This window comes from Prionailurus bengalensis, chromosome E4 (genome assembly GCF_016509475.1).
Source record: "Prionailurus bengalensis isolate Pbe53 chromosome E4, Fcat_Pben_1.1_paternal_pri, whole genome shotgun sequence".
In the NCBI taxonomy this organism is placed as follows: Eukaryota; Metazoa; Chordata; class Mammalia; order Carnivora; family Felidae; genus Prionailurus; species Prionailurus bengalensis.
In genome coordinates, this window is record NC_057360.1 from 31,855,590 (window position 1) to 31,873,403 (window position 17,814).

Below are 17,814 nucleotides of genomic sequence, written 5' to 3' on the forward strand. Positions count from 1 at the left end.
TTGCATGGCTCTCACCCTAGTCACCCAAATTGGGAACCCAGAGGCTGCCTGGATTGCCACAGTATTGTCCAGGCATGCAGAGTCTCTTGCCTGGGGTCCTAACTGGTCTTTTATCTATCAACCTTGTTTTTAATTTTTTTTAAATGTTTTTATTTATTTTTGAGAGAGAGGGAGGGAGGGAGGGAGGGAAGGAGAGAGAGAGAGAGAGAGAGAGAGAGAGAGAGAGAGAGAGAGAGAGAATCTGAAGCAGGCTCTAGGCTCTGAGCTGTTAGCACAGAGCCTGACATGGGGCTCAAACTCATGAACTGCGAGATCATGACATGAGCTGAAGTCAGATGCTTAACCGACTGAGCCACCCAGGCACCCCTATCAACCTTGTTTTTTAAAATCTACTATTCACATTACCATTCTGTCTTTTGTCTTTTTTCTTCTTCCTCCTCTTCTTCTTCTTCCCCTTCTCCTTCTTCTTTTTCTTCTCCTTCTTCTCCTTCTCTTCTTCTTCTTCTTCTTCTTCTTCTTCTCCTTCTTCTCCTTCTCCTTCTTCTTCTCCTCCTCCTCCTCCTTCTCCTCCTCCTTCTCCTCCTCCTCCTCCTCCTCCTTCTCCTCCTTCTTTTTCCTCTTCTTCATGTTTATTTATGTATTCTTGAGAGAGAGAAAGTGCAAGTGGGATGGGGCAGAGAGGGAGAGAGAGAATCTGAAGCAAGCTCTGCATTGTCCGTGCCACCCTCAATGTGGATCTCAAACCTACGAACTGTGAGATCATGACCTGAACCAAAGCCAGACGCTCAACTGGCTGAGCCACCCAGGCACCCACCATTCTGTCTTTCTAAAGTGAAATCAGAGTGCTTCCTCCTCCCTACTATATTTGAACTCCTCCCTGGTTCCCTATGGGTTTCAGAATGAAGTTCAGATTTCTCAGTTTGCTATCTAAGTTGTTATCACCAAAGTTCTCCATCTGGCCCCTGACAACCACTTTAACATCACTTCAAGCCACTGTCTACACCCCCCTCCTCTCTACCAGTCATGGCATTTGGGATGTCTTACTCTTCACTGACATGTTACCCTATTTTATGATTTTCGCTTTTGTAGGTGCTGTTCCTTCTGTGTGCAATGTCTATCTTTTCCTTCTTGTGTTTTTAACTCCTACTCATCTTTCAAAATTTGTCCTAGTGTTACCCCTTCTGGGAAGCCTCCCAAGACTGGATTAGATAGATATGCCTTCTCTGGACAGTCTTGACCATAGCATCCTATACTCATCTCTGTTACAGAACTTAGCTAATGAGCTAAGTCATGGCTTATGTCATGGCTTTTAAAATTTATTTGCCAGTCTTCCCTACTAGAGCGCATGCTCTTTGAAGCCAGAGTCTGTATCTTATTTATCTTAGTATCTCTAGTACCTAGCACTATGCCTGGTATATAGCAATTATGTTTATAGAATTAATACATGAATGGATGAAGTTTTTTCATCTGGCCAGGCAATGATTCCTACTAGAAAGTATCTGTAGTTCAGAAAGAACATGGGGTGGAACTTGAGGGAGAACTTATTTCCTTCCATCAGAACAGGCAGAGCCTGGGCGTCCTGGTAGAGATGCGATGGAGAATTTCACACTGCCTGTCCGTTTCCCCATCTAACACCCACTCATCTTCCCATGCTGTCCACTGAGGTAGCCAAGAGCCAACTCCTTTAAGAGCCACAGGGAACCCTGAGTTCCCTGCCAGGCAGGGTCTGGGGTATCTGTCCTGCCACCTCCTTCTTATCATTGGTCCCAGAGTATGGGTCATGGGTCATGGTGATGGTAGTAGTGATGGTAGTGGAAGGGTAGGTTGTGGGTTAGGTGGGGGGGGTGTTGCAGAGCCCTCGTTGATGTCTGCATGCCCAACTATGTTTTACCTGATTGAAAATTATACTTTCTGTTCTTGAAAATCGTTGTAGAATTCAATTCCAGTTTTGTTTGGAGCTGAAAGAGAGCCTAACTCTGAAAGAGACTTAAAAAAATTCTGGTTGACAGCTCACAAAGCAGATTCCGGTGAGCATCTTCATAAATGGTACATTTGGGGGAGATGTGAAACCTCTGCAGAGTCTGGACCATCCCCTCCTGTTAACATTAATGGGACCCTTACCGCCTGACTACCATGTGTCTCTTTTCAAGCTGACTCCAGCGGTCCTATTTCTCTGCTTAATGGCATCAGGATGGATGAAAATGCCACTGTCTTTTATTAAACCTAGAACTTCTGGAATAAGATAATAAAGCACTGATTTGCTATTCTTTCCATGTTGACAAAAATGTATCCAGATCATGATTCTTAAAGGTGCAAAAAAAAGGGCCATTCTGCTGCTTAACTTCATTCCTCTGGATTCTAAGTCTATCTTGGAAAGGTGCTCCAGGGTAGAATTTGGCAGAACTGAGGTCTGCTGCAAGGTGTTGAATACTGCTAAACACTAAGGGATAAAAACCAAAAAAAAATCACCTAGTCCTGTTTTTAGCTGTCATGTAAAAAGAGTTGGGTGCTCTGTTTACTTGCTATCTACTCCACGTCTAGGTCTTTGGAGCACCTCACCCCCAAGGTTGGTCTTGAGAACACTGACAGGGTTTCATGGGTCTCTTGAGGCAATTGCCATGGTCATAACCTGGATGCAGATGAGTTGGGTTGCTGGGTATTGGAATGGACAGTTGTCTTTGGAGATAATTAAATGCAATAAAGATCACCCATATGTCTTAGAGTCTGCATTGTGGAGGGGGCTGGATTGGAAAAAGATCAGTATTTTACTTTTCCTGAAGGAGCTGGTCCAGAGTGCCAAGGAGGCCTCCAGACAGCCTCTGTTTTAGTCTGCTAACCTGAGCCCACTAAACTTAGCCCCTTTGTTTTACCGGACAAATGCACCCTGCCTTTAGGCAGCTAGAGTATTTTAATTTCCACTTTACAGATAAGGCTTAAGCAATTTAAATGACTGGTTGGTGATCACAAAGCAAGCTGGAGGCAGAAATGGGACTTGTGTCCAGATTTTTTTGCTCCAAGTTCGGCTCTTTGGGATTCTTGTTATTTGGAGGAACCTGTCAGCAACTGTCCTTCCCCCATCCCAGAGCAGACTAAAATATGCCTGTGCTTCACCACCCCCCCCCAAGGGATTAGATTCATTTCTCATTCCCCTGGCTTTGGAGAATGCATTGCATGGGATAGCCATTTAACTGGCTTGTCCATATAACACTTGGAACCTGCTTGGTCTCTACTAGATCAGACTACGTGGGGGTTGGGGGCAGCTTGAGCCCAAAGTTTGAGAAATATCTCAATTGCCTGGCATTATCTGGTAGAAAAGCCTTGAGCTAGAGTGGAAACATCTGGGTTCTGGACTCTGTAGTCATCTGAGCACTCTGTGCCTCAGTTTTCCTATTTGTAAAACAGTACTAAAACCTGTCACAAAGCTATGATTAGGATAATGTGAAAAGGGAAGAGTAAACTGCGACACAAATTTGTCTAGGTGCTTTTCTGAGCAGCGAGTCTGGGCTGGGAGGAATACAGAATGATTCATGGGAGCCCAGGAGGACAATGGGTGTATGTGCTTCTGACAGCCTAACTTGTGGTGTGAATGTCCATGACCTTCAGGACATGGTTGAAGCTGTCCTTTCTCTCCTCTACATGCTCCAGGCTGGGGGAAGTTTGCTCGGCTGACCAGAGCACTGACGAGCAGCAGGGGGGTCCTGCAGCAGCTGGCTCCCAGCGTGCAGAAAGGCGAGAACGTCCACAAGCATTCCCGCCTGGCTGAGGTAAGGGCAAGGGGCCAGCTCGTCTTAAACCACACTTCCCTGGGATCCCTGGGCTGAGAAAATGCCACAAAGCAAGTGTGTGGTTTGGAATGGACTTTCAGGACCCTCACACTCATGTATTGGCTGGGCTGCACACCATAATGAGTGACTTTGGGAAAGTGACCTAATTCCTTTGAGCTTTGTACTTTCCCATATGTAAAAGGGGCCTGCAGACAGCTCTGTTCTAATGTATTGAGGTTACAGGTGTCAGTTCACTTTTTTTGAGGGAGTAGAGAAAGAGCTAGAAGTGCTATAGACATGAAGGGGTTTTTACTTCTAAACCATAAACAATTTTGTTATTCAAGCAATACATATTATTAGAGGGGAAAAAAAGGTACAGAAAGCAAAAAGAAAAAAACCAACAACCTGTAATCTCACTAACCACATGGCTTTATTGTAATTTTTGTATACATTCTTTAACTCTTTTCTTTGCATATGTTGTCTTTCCTAAAGCCTAATAAATACATTTTTCATGTTGATATTTATGAAGTTCAGATGTATCTAAGAATCAATGTGTATATTTGATACAGTCGTGTTACCTTTTCTTCCCTTTCAATAATCATGAACATCTTTCCAGGTTAATACATGTACCTGAAATTCTTGTTGTTCTGGTAACCTTTGTAGTAAGGAAAACCTGTGACAGGTGGTATTCTCCCTTTTACTGGGACAAATCAGCGGCTGGGCTGCCTGGACTTAATGTACCCAAATTACTGGTCTCTGTCTTTGGTGGTTCTACATCCAAATCACTTATTATCTGCCTTTGATGGTGTCTGGTTCTCGTTCTTTCCACTCAGCCTGGTGGACCAGGTAAGAGCATTATACCCTGCACACAGGAAGCTTTCATTTTAGCCAGAGATGACAGTGTATGTTGTCTCTCTGCCTGGTGGTGGCCACTCAGCTCTTGACCCTTGCTCAGATGCCAGGACCCTTTCTGGCCTGACTCCTGGCTCCCGGACTCCTAAGAGAGAAACTGCCAGCATGGTGTGGCTCACAGGGGCGCTGCACACAAGTGCACTGAGTGTCAGATGCGTTAACTACAGATCTCCTTGGCGGCATCCCAAAGCTTTGGCCAATAGTGGGAGTGGGAGGATTCACCTGTGTCATGTTAGAGAAGGAGAGGCATTTGGAAGCATAGTTTTTGGTCATGATGTGGGCTTAGTATAAGATAGGAAGAATAGGGGCGCCTGGGTGGCGCAGTCGGTTAAGCGTCCGACTTCAGCCAGGTCACCATCTCGCGGTCCGGGAGTTCGAGCCCCGCGTCAGGCTCTGGGCTGATGGCTCAGAGCCTGGAGCCTGTTTCCGATTCAGTGTCTCCCTCTCTCTCTGCCCCTCCCCCGTTCATGCTCTGTCTCTCTCTGTCCCAAAAATAAATAAACGTTGAAAAAAAAATTAAAAAAAAAAAAAAGATAGGAAGAATAATAAAGGAGACCTTTTGTTCACAGCCTGCACTTTCCTTGTTGGGTCTTTTGGTTAATAAAGCAACCTCCTTTGGGGCTGTTCTCTGCCTTGCTGACTCTTAGCCACTCTGCTTGCCGTTCCTTGCACACACCACGCCTGCTCTTCTTGCAGATATCTGCGGGGCAGTTCCTTCACCAACTCCAAGTCTTTGCTCAAATGTCATTTTTTCTGGGTGGCTACCTGAATCAGGGTTCTACCAGAGAAACAGAACCACTAGGATATTTGTATGTTAAGAGATTTATTGCAAGGAATTGGTTTATGTGATTGTGGGGGCTGGCTAGGCAAGTCTAAAATTTGTAGGGCAGCTTGGCCAACTGGGAAAAACTCTCGGACGGATCTGATGCCAAAGTCCACAGATGGTATTTCTTCTCTTGCAGTTCTGCTCTTAAGGCCTTTCAACTGATTAGGCAGGGCCCGCCCAGATTATAGGGTATACTCTGCTTTCCTGGAAGTCGGCTTATTGTAGCTATCACATCTACAAAATTCCTTCACTGGAATGCTTAGATTAGTGTTTGATCAAATAACTGGGTACCATGGCCTAGCCAAGTTGACACATAATACTAACAATCACAGTTCATGCCTTGTCAGCTTGTCATACACATTTACTTAAACCATACTTAATCTCCCAATAAAGACAGTAACAAAGTCATACTTTCACTTAACGTGCTCCACTTATCCTGCATATAACCAAAAACATGCCAGCTCTTCCCACAGAAGAGGACACAAAATCCTTGGGTGATGTTCACTCTTCCCCTTGATACTCTGTCACTTAAATACTCAGATGTAAACTAGTATTAATATATCTTATGTTTGTTAATAGGGGGCAAGAGAGGGAAGAAAATAGAGTATTTGCTTAATATATGTATATATACATATATATGCGTATGTATGTACTATATATATACACACACACACATTTGTATGCAAATGAAAATACTCATAACTCCTAATTCTCTCCTGCTCTTTTTCTCCACTTAGTCCCTTATAATGTACTATACAGCTTATTCATTGATTCTGTTTGTTATTCATCAATACATCCCAAGTACTTAAAACAGTGCCAGGCACATAGTATATAGCTTATCAGTAGTGGGTTTTTTTTTTTTTAATTGATTGAATTGATGACAGAAAGGGAATGATGTAGTGTTTTTGTCGACCTGTCTGGCAGAAGCACTTGCTCATTGACTGGCAATATGAAGCAGACATCTGGGTCCCATCCCAGGGAATAGTAAATTTTAGTTAGCCTGGCTAGAGGCTTATGGATTGTATCTTTACCAAGAACCAGATTTGGATTTTGTTGATTTACTCAAATGGTTTTCTGTTTCCAATTCATTGATTTCTGCCCTAATGTTTATTATTTATTTTCTCCTATTTACTTTGGGTTTAACTCACTCCTCTTTTTTTTTAGTTTCCTAAGCTAGAAACTTAGATTATTGATTTTTGATCTTTCTTCTCTTCTCATATATGCATTCAATGATGTAAATCTTCCTCTAAACACTACTTTCACTGCATCCCACAAATGTAAGTCCTGTGTTCATTAAAAAAAATTTTTTTAATGATTACTTATTTTTGAGAGAGAGAGAGACAGAGTGCAAGTGGGGAAGGGGCAGAGAGAGAGGGAGGCACAGAATCCCAAGCAGGCTCCAGGCTCCAAGCTGTCAGCACAGAGCCGGATGCAGGTCTCGAACTCATGAACTGTGAGATCATGACCTGAGCCAAAGTCAGACACTCAACTGGCTGAGCCACCCAGGTGCCCCAAGTTCTGTGTTCATTTTAAACTGTTCTCAGTTGAAAAATATTTTGAAATTTCTCTTGAGATTTCTTTCTTTATCTCGTGTCATTTAGAAATGTGTTGTTTAATCTCCAAATATTTTGGGGTTTCACAGCTATCTTTTTGTTATTGCTTTCTAGGTTTTAAATCCACTGTAATCTGGGACCAGACATTGTATAATTTCTGTTGTTTTAAATTTGTTAAGGCTGTTCCCCTGACAATAAGTTCCTTAATTTTTGTTGGAGAAAATCATTATTTCTCCCTTACTTTTTTAAAAAAAAGTTTACTTATTTATATATATAGAGTGAGCACGTGTGCAAGCTGGGGAGGGGCAGAGAGGGAGGGGGAAAGAGAGAGAGAGAGAATCCCAAGCAGGCTCTGGGCATCTGAGCAGGGCCTGACGCAGGGCTCGATCTCATGAACTGTGAGATCATGATCTGAGCCAAGATAAAGGGTAGGATGTTTAACTGACTGAGCCACACAGGTGCCCATCTCCTTCACTTTTTAAAGATCATTTTATAGGGTACAGAATTCTAGACTGGTGATTGTTTGTTTGTTCTTCTCTCAACTCTAAATATTTTAGTCTGCTCTCTTTTTGCTTATGTTTCTGAGGAGAAGTTAGATATACTTCTTATCTTGGCTCCTTATAGGTTAGGTATTTTTTGCCTCTGGCTTCTTTCAGGATTTTTTTTTTTACCTTTGATTTCCTGCAGTTTGAATATGATGTATGCCTGTGTGTGTTTTCTGTTTATTTAATGGTCCTATATTCTGTTTGTGTTCTGTGAGCTTCCTGAAACTGGGATTTGGCATCTGATATGAATTTGGGGGAAATTGTCAGTCATTATTGCTTCAAATATTTTTTCTGTTTCTCTCTTTCTTCCCCTTCTAGTGTCTCCCTTACACCTATGTTACGCCTTTTGCAGCTGTCCCACAGTCCCTGGATATTGTTTTATTTGGTCCTTTTTCTCTTTGCTTTCGGTTTTGGAGGCTTCTATTAAATCCTCAAGCTCAGAGATTCTTTCCTCAGCTGTGTTCAGTCTGCTAATGAGCTCATCAAAGGCATTCTTCATTTCTGTTAAGAGTGTTTTTGATATCTAGTATTTCTTTTTGGTTCTTTCTTAGAATTTCCATGTCTTTTCTTACATAACCCATCTGTTCTTGCATGTTACGTTTTCCATTAGAGCCCTTCGCATATTAATCATGGTTGTGTTAATTCCTGGTCTGATAATTCCAATGCCCCTATCATACCTGGGTCTGGTTCTGATGCTGCACTGTGTCTTTAGACTGTTTTTTGGCTTTTGGTATGGCTTGCAGTGTTTTGAAAGCTGAACTTGATGTGCTGGGTAAAAGGCACTTGGGTAAATAAATAGGCCCTTAGTGGTGTGGGAGTGAGGTGTCAGGGGAGAAGCAGCATTTATAGTCCTATAATTAGCTGTTCTAAGGAGCTTATGCCCCTGGAATGTGAATTTCACGAATGTCTCTCAGTATATTCCCTACTTAGGCCAGACAAAATGCATAGAGGGGCCCAGAATTGGATATCCCCACCCCCCTATCAGAGAGGCTCCACGAAACCTAATACATGAATTAGGTTCTGGTTCAATAGTTTCTCCTGAGGGCAGACTTTTTTTTTTAAGAAGAATAGAATGCTCTCATGTATTTCAGTATGGTTACTTTTCTCCTCCTCTTCAAGAAGCATGAGAGTATATTTTTCTTTGATTTTCACTGTGAGGATGGCTACAGGTCCTGGAGGTCAAGCTCTCAAAACCATGAGTGGCTCCCCCTGGAACTTGTAATTCTCAGACTTGGTCACACTGAGCCACCTGCAGGTTAGATTTCCCCATCCGGCACTAGTTTTTGTGCAGGCTTCTGCTCATGGAAAGTTGTTATTTCTTTTATTCACCTGTCCTCTTCTCCAATTTTGGTGCAGCACTTGCTGTGAAGTTTCGCTTCTTGGATGGATCTAAGAATTGTAGATTTTTCAGTTTGTTCAGCATTTTTACTTGTTGTTATGATGGAGTGACAGTTTCCATTCTGAAGTGGAAGTTGGCAGGTAAGTTTTAAACAGAGAAAATGTGTTCCCTGCTCATGGCCTGTCGCCAGTTTCCTGCTCAGTTTTCTCACTGGTAGGGGCCACTGGCCAAATGGTGATTACGAGTGTGGATACTGCAGACCTCTCCCACTTCTGGGAAGGTGTGGACACAAAGCCCAAGTGGACTGGAAATAGCAGGTTTGCTTTTGTGTGGATTGCATGCGTTATTTTCAAGGCCACCTTATTTCCCTGTTAGACTGCTTTCCTGAGCTCAGGCAGTCTGGCTTTAGTGCTCACCTTACTCCTCAATATCTCCCTCCTGGACTGATTGTAGGAAAGAAGGAGGCACTTACTGTATGCTATGTTCTGGGCTTCTTGTCTTTAATCCTCTAAACAACTTGGAGCAGTTTTACAGAGGTGGAAACTGGGGCATAGGGAAGGTCACAAACTTGTTCATGGTCACCTGGCAGTAGGGGGTAGACTCTGGATTGAGAACCAGGTTTATGTGACTTTAAACCCAACCTGTTTCCCAACTGGGCCAGTTCCTTCTGTGAATTCCATGATCTCCCTCCTCTCAGGATAGAGAACCAAGGCCACTTTGTCTGCTGTTCTGGAGTACCCTGTTCCCTTGACCTCAGTTATTAGTATGAGCACCTGTTCTTTTAGCGGGCCAGTTTATTTTCAGATCTTCGTGCGTGAGTCAGGCCAGAGGACCCTTGTGAAGGGTTGAGTTCTGTGGGGTACACATGCTGAGTAACATCTATGAAGGAGAAGGGGGAGGAAGCGGCACTGGGGGAGGGGGGCATCAGACCACAGTGCAGATCTGGTAGAGGCTCTGCAGCCCGACCAGAGCTTTGTAGCAGAGATGGCCTGCTGGGCCGGGCAGGGGGGTCCCATACAGGGCACAAGGGCCAGGCCTCTCAGCCACCGTCTTGCTCAGTCAGTGGCAGGTGCCTCAGTGGAAAGTTCAGATTTCTGTCCCTAAGGAAGCTAACAGGGGGCTGTCCACTAACTGCACCTGTAGCTGGGCAGAGAACCCTTTCTGGAAGTGGGATCTGAGGTGTTGTGTTTCAGAGTTCGCTAGCACACTGTAATGCTTTCTGCCTTAATAGGGAGGAGAGGCACAGTCAGTGTATGGAAGGGCATCACTCCTGCTTAGAGGATTCCGCACTGCGGTTTTCACACAGGGCTGACCCTGCTGGGGTTTGGTCCATCTCGGAGCATTCTGCTGCCATGCCAGCCTCTCTGTCTGGAACGGCTGTGGGGAAGACATGGAGGGGAAAGCACCTTTCCCTGTCACGTCCTCTTTCAGTGCTTCCCTGTGAGCGAGCCAGCTCAAGATATAATGTAGATATGCCATCGTGACGGGCACATCATTCAGCCATGTGCCCGGGGGTCGCGTGGCCCAGCTCCTGATTCTCACCATCTCACCGTAAGGACACTTGGTACCTGGCACGTGTTCTGCTGTTCTCCACACCAGTGATCGCAGTGATGGGCTGAAGTAGCATTGCAGGTTCCAACCCACTGAGCAACTTACTCAATTGTGAGAGTTCAGCCAAGTCATTTCACCTCTAAGAGCTCCCATTTCCTCCTCTTCCTTCTCTTCAAGTGGAGGGAGTGAGTTCAAACGAGAGTAATATGTACCCACAGATTTGTTCAGAGTAGGTTCTCAATGCAAACACTTTGGCATATAGTAAATGCTCAACGGTATTAATATTAAATTTTCATTTTTGGTTCTTTAAATCTTTATTTAAAAAGTTCTCAAGGGGTGCCTGGGTGGCTCAGTCAGTTGGGCATCTGACTTTGGCTCAGGTCGTGATCTCACGGCTTGTGAGCTGTGCTGACAGCTCAGAGCCTGGAGCCTGCATTGGATTCTGTGTCTCCCTGTCTCCCTGCTCCTCCCCCACTTGTGTGCACACACTCTCTCTCTCAAAAATAAACACTACAAAAAAAAATTTTTATTTTATTTTTTATTTATTTATTTATTTATTTTTAGTTTTTTTCCACTTTATTTATTTTTTTTTTTCTGAAATTTATTGACAAATTGGTTTCCATACAACACCCAGTGCTCATCCCAAAAGGTGCCCTCCTCAATACCCATCACCCACCCTCTCCTCCCTCCCACCCCCCATCAACCCTCAGTTTGTTCTCAGTTTTTTACAGTCTCTTATGCTTTGGCTCTCTCCCATTCTAACCTCTTTTTTTTTTTTTTTTTTTTTCCTTCCCCTCCCCCATGGGTTCCTGCCAAGTTTCTCAGGATCCACATAAGAGTGAGACCATATGGTATCTGTCTTTCTCTGTATGGCTTATTTCACTTAGCATCACACTCTCCAGTTCCATCCACGTTGCTACAAAAGGCCATATTTCATTTTTTCTCATTGCCATGTAATATTCCATTGTGTATATAAACCACAATTTCTTTATCCATTCATCAGTTGATGGACACTTAGGCTCTTTCCATCATTTGGCTATTGTTGAGAGTGCTGCTATGAACATTGGGGTACAAGTGGCCCTATGCATCAGTGCTCCTGTATCCCTTGGATAAATTCCTAGCAGTGCTATTGCTGGGTCATAGGGTAGGTCTATTTTTAATTTTCTGAGGAACCTCCACACTGCTTTCCAGAGCGGCTGCACCAATTTGCATTCCCACCAACAGTGCAAGAGGGTTCCCGTTTCTCCACATCCTCTCCAGCATCTATAGTCTCCTGATTTGTTCATTTTGGCCACTCTGACTGGCGTGAGGTGATACCTGAGTGTGGTTTTGATTTGTATTTCCCTGATAAGGAGCGACGCTGAACATCTTTTCATGTGCCTGTTGGCCATCCGGATGTCTTCTTTAGAGAAGTGTCTATTCATGTTTTCTGCCCATTTCTTCACTGGGTTATTTGTTTTTCGGGTGTGGAGTTTGGTGAGCTCTTTATAGATTTTGGATACTAGCCCTTTGTCCGATATGTCATTTGCGAATATCTTTTCCCATTCCGTTGGTTGCCTTTTAGTTTTGTTGGTTGTTTCCTTTGCTGTGCAGAAGCTTTTTATCTTCATAAGGTCCCAGTAATTCACTTTTGCTTTTAATTCCCTTGCCTTTGGGGATGTGTCGAGTAAGAGATTGCTACGGCTGAGGTCAGAGAGGTCTTTTCTTTTAAAAGTTCCTCAAAAAAGGAACTTTGGGACAAGATGGATGGACATTGAGTACAGTGCTAAGTGAAATAAATCAGACAGAGGAAGGGCAAATAGTGTATGATCTTACTTATATCTGGAATCTAAAAACAAACAGGCAAACAAAAAAACCCGAAGTCATAGATACAGAGAATAGTTGATGGTTGCTAAGTTGGGGGTGGGAGAAATGGGGGAAGGGGTTCAAAAGTGTACAAACTTACACTTATAAAATGAGTAAGTTAGGGGGATGTAACATACAGCATGGTGGCTATAGTTAACAATACTGTATTGCGTATTTGAAAATTGGTAAGACAGTAGATGTTAAAAGTTCTCATCAGAAGAAAAATTTGTAACTATGTATAGTGATCATTTTACAACTATACACAAATCAGATCATTATGTTGTATATCTGAGACTAATATGTTATACATCAATTACATCTCAGTAAGGAAAAAATTTCAGTTTTCAGAAATAAAACAGGTTCTTCTTTATCAGATTTTAAAACAGAGGTATATAAAGTAAGAAGTGAAATGTCCACTATTTCTTGGAAGTAACCATTTTTAAACAGTGTATGAGTTTTATTACAATGTGTTTGTATATATTTATAGTGATTTTTTAAACAAAAATGTGGTCCTAGCATACAAATTATTTTCCATTGTGCTTTTTCCCCCTACTTACTCGTGTATTTGGGATATTTCCCTAACAGTACATATGCCCTTCATTCTTTTTTTTTCCCTTTAAAAAAATTTTTTTTGACGCTTATTTATTTTTGAGAGAGAGAATGGGGGAGGGGCGGAGAGAGAGGGAAACACAGAATCTGAAACAGGCTCCAGGCTCTGAGCTGTCAGAACCGGATGCAGGGCTTGAACTCACTAACCTTGTGATCATGACCTGAGCCAAAGTTGGAACCTTAAGCAACTGCACCACCCAGGTGCCTCGCCTTCATTTTTACTGGTTCTTTTGTCTTCCACTGCATGATTGTATCCAGATCTATTTAGCTATCCTCCCTTGATGGGTATTTATACAGTTACCAATTTTTGACTATTATAGATAACACTTCGGTGAACCTCCTTGTATGTATATTTTTGGTTTTAAAATAGAAATCTTTTAAACAGAGAGGTAAAGAGCAATTTAACAAGCCTTCTTTTATTATACAATCTATACAGTGAATGTTGACAGTTTCTCACTTCAAATTCTTTTGTGAAAATTAAAATATTAAAGATAAAGTTGAGGTCCTCTTTAAACTTATTCCTAGAGGTAGTCATTACCCTGAAATTGTATATCTCCTTACTACTGGTGTTTTAATATTTTTATCACTTATGTATTTAACCATAAAGCACATATGGTATGATTGTGTGTATTTTAAAAATATATTTGTACAAATGATATCATACTGTGATATTTTATAACTTGCATTTTACACCCAACATTGATTTTTGAAAGCTTTTTATTTGAAAGAATTACAGATTCACAGGAAGTTGCAAAACTAGAATGGAGAGTGGTTCCTTTCACCCAACCTCCCTCAATGGTAACATCTTATATAACTGTCCTACAATAGCAAAACCAGGAAATCGGCATGTGTAGAATAAGAATCGCGTTACTTAAATTAAAGATTATATATGGGCTTTACCAGTTTTTACATGCATTCGTGTGTGTGTGTGTGTGTGTGTGTGTGTATGTGTGTGTATGCATGTAAGTGTATATTTAGTTTTGGAAGGAGCTGCCAAACTATTTGCCAATTGCAGTTGGTTATATCACTTCATCTTCCTACCAGCAATGCGGTTTCTCTACATCCTTGCCAGCATTTGATATTGCTACTCTTTCTCATTTTTCACACTAATGAATGTATCGTGATAGCTCATCGTGGTCTTAGTTTGCATTTTAGTAAGTGGCTCAAGATGCTGAACATCTTTTCTTGAGCTTGTTTCCAACTACAAGCTTATTGGGTAAAAAGCTTATTCATGTCTCTTGCCCATTTTTAAATTCAGTTCTGCTAACATTTCTTTCTTTTTTTATTGCATTAAACATGTAGGCATACTTTAAAATCTTCTCTCTTACCATTTAATTTTCTCTCGAGCTTATCTACAGCTAGAGGTTTTTGGTGGGAGTCTGTTGGGTCCCCAGTTGTGGAGGCATCTGGATATGGTGGTTGAGTGTGCCTGTAGCATATATCATAAAGTTTCCCCGGGGTTCAGACCAGCTTTTCTGTAAAAGTTTTAGCCCTGGGGCTTCCAACCGTCTGCACAGTGTGAATTCCGGCTCCACCCTTGTGTATGGCATACATTTGGGGTTTTGATTTGTCACACATAACGCTTTTTCTCCCCAAAGTTCCAGACACGTGTCCAGTTTCCTTTTATATGTGGTGGAGGTCTTTTGTTCTGTGTTTCTCTGTCAGGGCAGCCCTTTGTCACCCCAGCCAGAGCCTGTGTGACCCCCTCCTGTCCTCTACAGTGTGCCCCCTCTTCTGGTAACCCCGCTTCCAAAAAAACACCTGGGCTGTTTGGTTTCAGCTCCTACTGGCCGCTTTGGTTTTGTGCTCCTGTTTCGCTTCCGATACCTGAGATTTTGAACTTTACGATTTCTTTTTAAATGTTTAATTTTTAAACAGCATCTCAGCATGTTTGGTATAACTGGAAGTTTGCCGTATTTGCTTAGTTCACTCTATTGACTGTTGGCTCTGTAAATACTTGCGCTCATGTGAATATGACAGGTTCCTAGAAGTACGATTAAGGAGACAGAGGGTACAAACATTTAAAACTTGGTAGAAACTGCCAGAGTTCACATGACAAGGTTGTACCCATTTATGCTGCCTGTCTAACCCCATGTGCCACTTTCTTCTGTCCCCATTACTGCATGTGGTGCTGATTGCTTTACTCAGTCTAAAGTTTTCATTAAAAATTTTTAAGTTTATTTATTTATTTTGAGAGGGAGAGAGAGTGAGCACGAGTGAGGAAGGGGCAGAAAGAGAGGGAGAGGGAACCCCAAGCAGGCTCCATGCTGTCAGTGCAGAGCCTGATGTGGGGCTCAAACCCATGAACCATGAGATCATGACCTGAGCTGAAATCAATAGTTGGATGTTTAACCCACTGAGCCACCCAGGCACCCCAACATTTTCATTAATTTTTAAAGGAGGAGCACTTACTTTTTTATGTACTGCACAGGGATTTGATAGGATAAATATAGAGGATGCCTGCCTTACATGGTCAGGGATGCTGCCCCAGCCGCCCCTCAGTACAACGTGCCTGAACTGCATGAGCTGGTGCAGAACCAGCCAGCAGCCTGGGCAGCTGGACAGAGATGCAGAGAACTGAAGTTTACTTACTGCACATATGCACAGCCACGCTTGCTGTCTGCATTCACAAGTGACGCTCAGAGGCACTGCCTGCTGCAGAGGCAGGTACCAGGTCCAGGATGAGTCTGTCATGGTTCCTAGTTTTCCAGTCTCACAGGCCGGAATCACTGGTGGAGGCTGCCAATATGTATGGGAGCAAAGGGTTATCCTTTTTCCTGGAAGCAGACTGTATGTACCTTGAAATTGGGATTTCCTGCTTCACTTTTTTGCTTTCTAGGTGCTGACTTCATTTGACTCTTCAGACTCAGGGAAGAGTGACACGCTCCAGTGATGCCTCGCTGCTACATGATACTCTCCTGTCTTGGAGAGGAGTCTAACTTTGACAACAGAAGCTTCTGCTACAGGGTTTTGGGCTAATTTTGCCTCTTGAAAAGTCATTTTAAATAGAACTGTCTCCGTGTGCTTGTAGGTAGTTAAGTTGGTCACTACCGGAGGTATTTGGATGACCACTTGATGGTATTTTGAATGTGAGCTTGGGAAATAAGGATGGACTAATGGCCTTGCCGTTGCCTTCCAGCCCTGAAGGCCAGCATCGCTCCATGGGCACTCCTGGTCCATGGGGCTCCTTCTGACCAGCCCTCTCTTGTCTGACGACTGGCGTCTTGTGCTTGGGGGAGGACTCTCGGCTTTTCTCCTTGGTGTATCATTTTGTGTATGGTTTATTATATTTTAATAAACTGTTTATTCAAGACAGGCAGGGGAAAAAGCAAGTGATCGGTTATACCAGGGATCACCCATACATTTGATTTTGGTAAAAAGTTATAAATGATCATGTGAAATGATGCTTAAGGATTTTCTGTAGTTTTTTTCTTTTCTCCTTTCCCTCTCTCTCTCCCTCTCCTTCTCCCTCTCCCCATCCTTCCCCCTCCCTCCCTCTTTATTTTGCTCTCTCTTTCCTTCTTTCCTCTTAAGAGATAAGATGAGATAGTAGAATGAGAAGAGGATTTGGAGTCAGACCGACCTGAATTCTCATCCAAAACTCCACTACATTCCAGCTGTGTGACTTTATGAAAGTTACTTCACCTCACTTATCTTTCCTCACCTGATGAAATAAGGATACTACCCGCCCCGAAGGATGGTAGTAAGGATTTGCGATGCTTTACGACAAAAAGGGATCTTATCGCTTCCTGCTTAAGAATCCTTTAATGTCATCTCGCCACTTCTTTGGGTGAATTTAAAATTTATGTAATGACTTACAAAATCCAGCTCATCTCTCTCCAGCCTTATCTGGCTGCCCCGGCTCTCTCTGAGCGTTGTCGGCCAGGTGGCACTCACACCGGTCAAACTCTCCTGCCTCTGGGACTTGGAATGTGCCCTTCCTCTGCCTGCAAGTTCTTGCTCCTTCTCTGGCTGGGCTAGTTCCTATCCATTCCTCAAGTCTCCAAGTACACATCACACCTTCCCAACGGTCCCTGCCCCACTCAACGCCAGCTCAACCTCCTCAGTCCCTCTCCTTGCCATGTGCAATTTCCGTGTTGAGCACTCATGCCGCCGGGAATGCTGTCGTTGAATATTTGCCTCTTCTGGTGGATGGAAGGTGTGTGAAGGCAGGGGCATTGTCTCTCTTATTTATTCTACATCCGTGCCATCAAACGTAATAGTAAGTGCTTGGTAAAATGTTCATTAAATGAATGAAAGAAGAAGGAAGCAAGAACCTCATTCAGTGCTTCACACTTAGTAGGTCCTCACTAAATGTCAATTCCCTTTCACATTAACCCCCTTCTCCCTTGTCTGTCTTGGCCATGGTAGTGGAATACTATTTCTTGCTGATTTGGTGGGATGGCAACATTACTGTCATTTGCCCTCATCACTTATTCTCAAAACCTGAATTTAAAAAATTTGGATAAAGATTTCAAAATACAAAGTTAAAAGAATTTCTCAGCAGAAACCGGAGTAGAAGTAAGAAGAGTAAGAAGTAAGAAGAGTAAGAGGAAACCCAGATCGTTACCCTATTACATTTTGTGGGGTTTGGTACTGGACCATGACATAAAGTATATGGGTTAATACTTTTAACTGCTTCCCACTGCCTTTATCTCTTCCATGAAAGAACAAGGACATCATGGAAAAAGTTCTAAAAATAACACCTGTCTGGTTTATGGAGAAGGGTGTTTATGACAGAATTAAACAATTGTTTAGCTTGGAGTGTTTGAAACTCCAAATCAGGCTTTATTTTGTAACTGGAGCATCATTCTCAGCTTCGTTAACATCCTGCTCTCCCATTTCCTTTGTGCATTTTCTGGCGGGGACT

The 17,814-nt window shown here is 42.9% G+C and overlaps 1 protein-coding gene across 2 annotated transcripts in view; it reads left to right on the forward strand.

Annotated features, from left to right (window-relative positions):
- KCNH1 (potassium voltage-gated channel subfamily H member 1) overlaps positions 1-17,814 on the forward strand; it is a 381,430-nt gene that overhangs the window by 49,650 nt on the left and 313,966 nt on the right. For both annotated transcript variants that reach the window (XM_043568866.1, XM_043568865.1), the window contains exon 5: positions 3,646-3,764. In XM_043568866.1, coding sequence (XP_043424801.1) covers positions 3,646-3,764 — 119 coding nt within the window. The remainder of the gene's footprint in view (positions 1-3,645; positions 3,765-17,814) is intronic.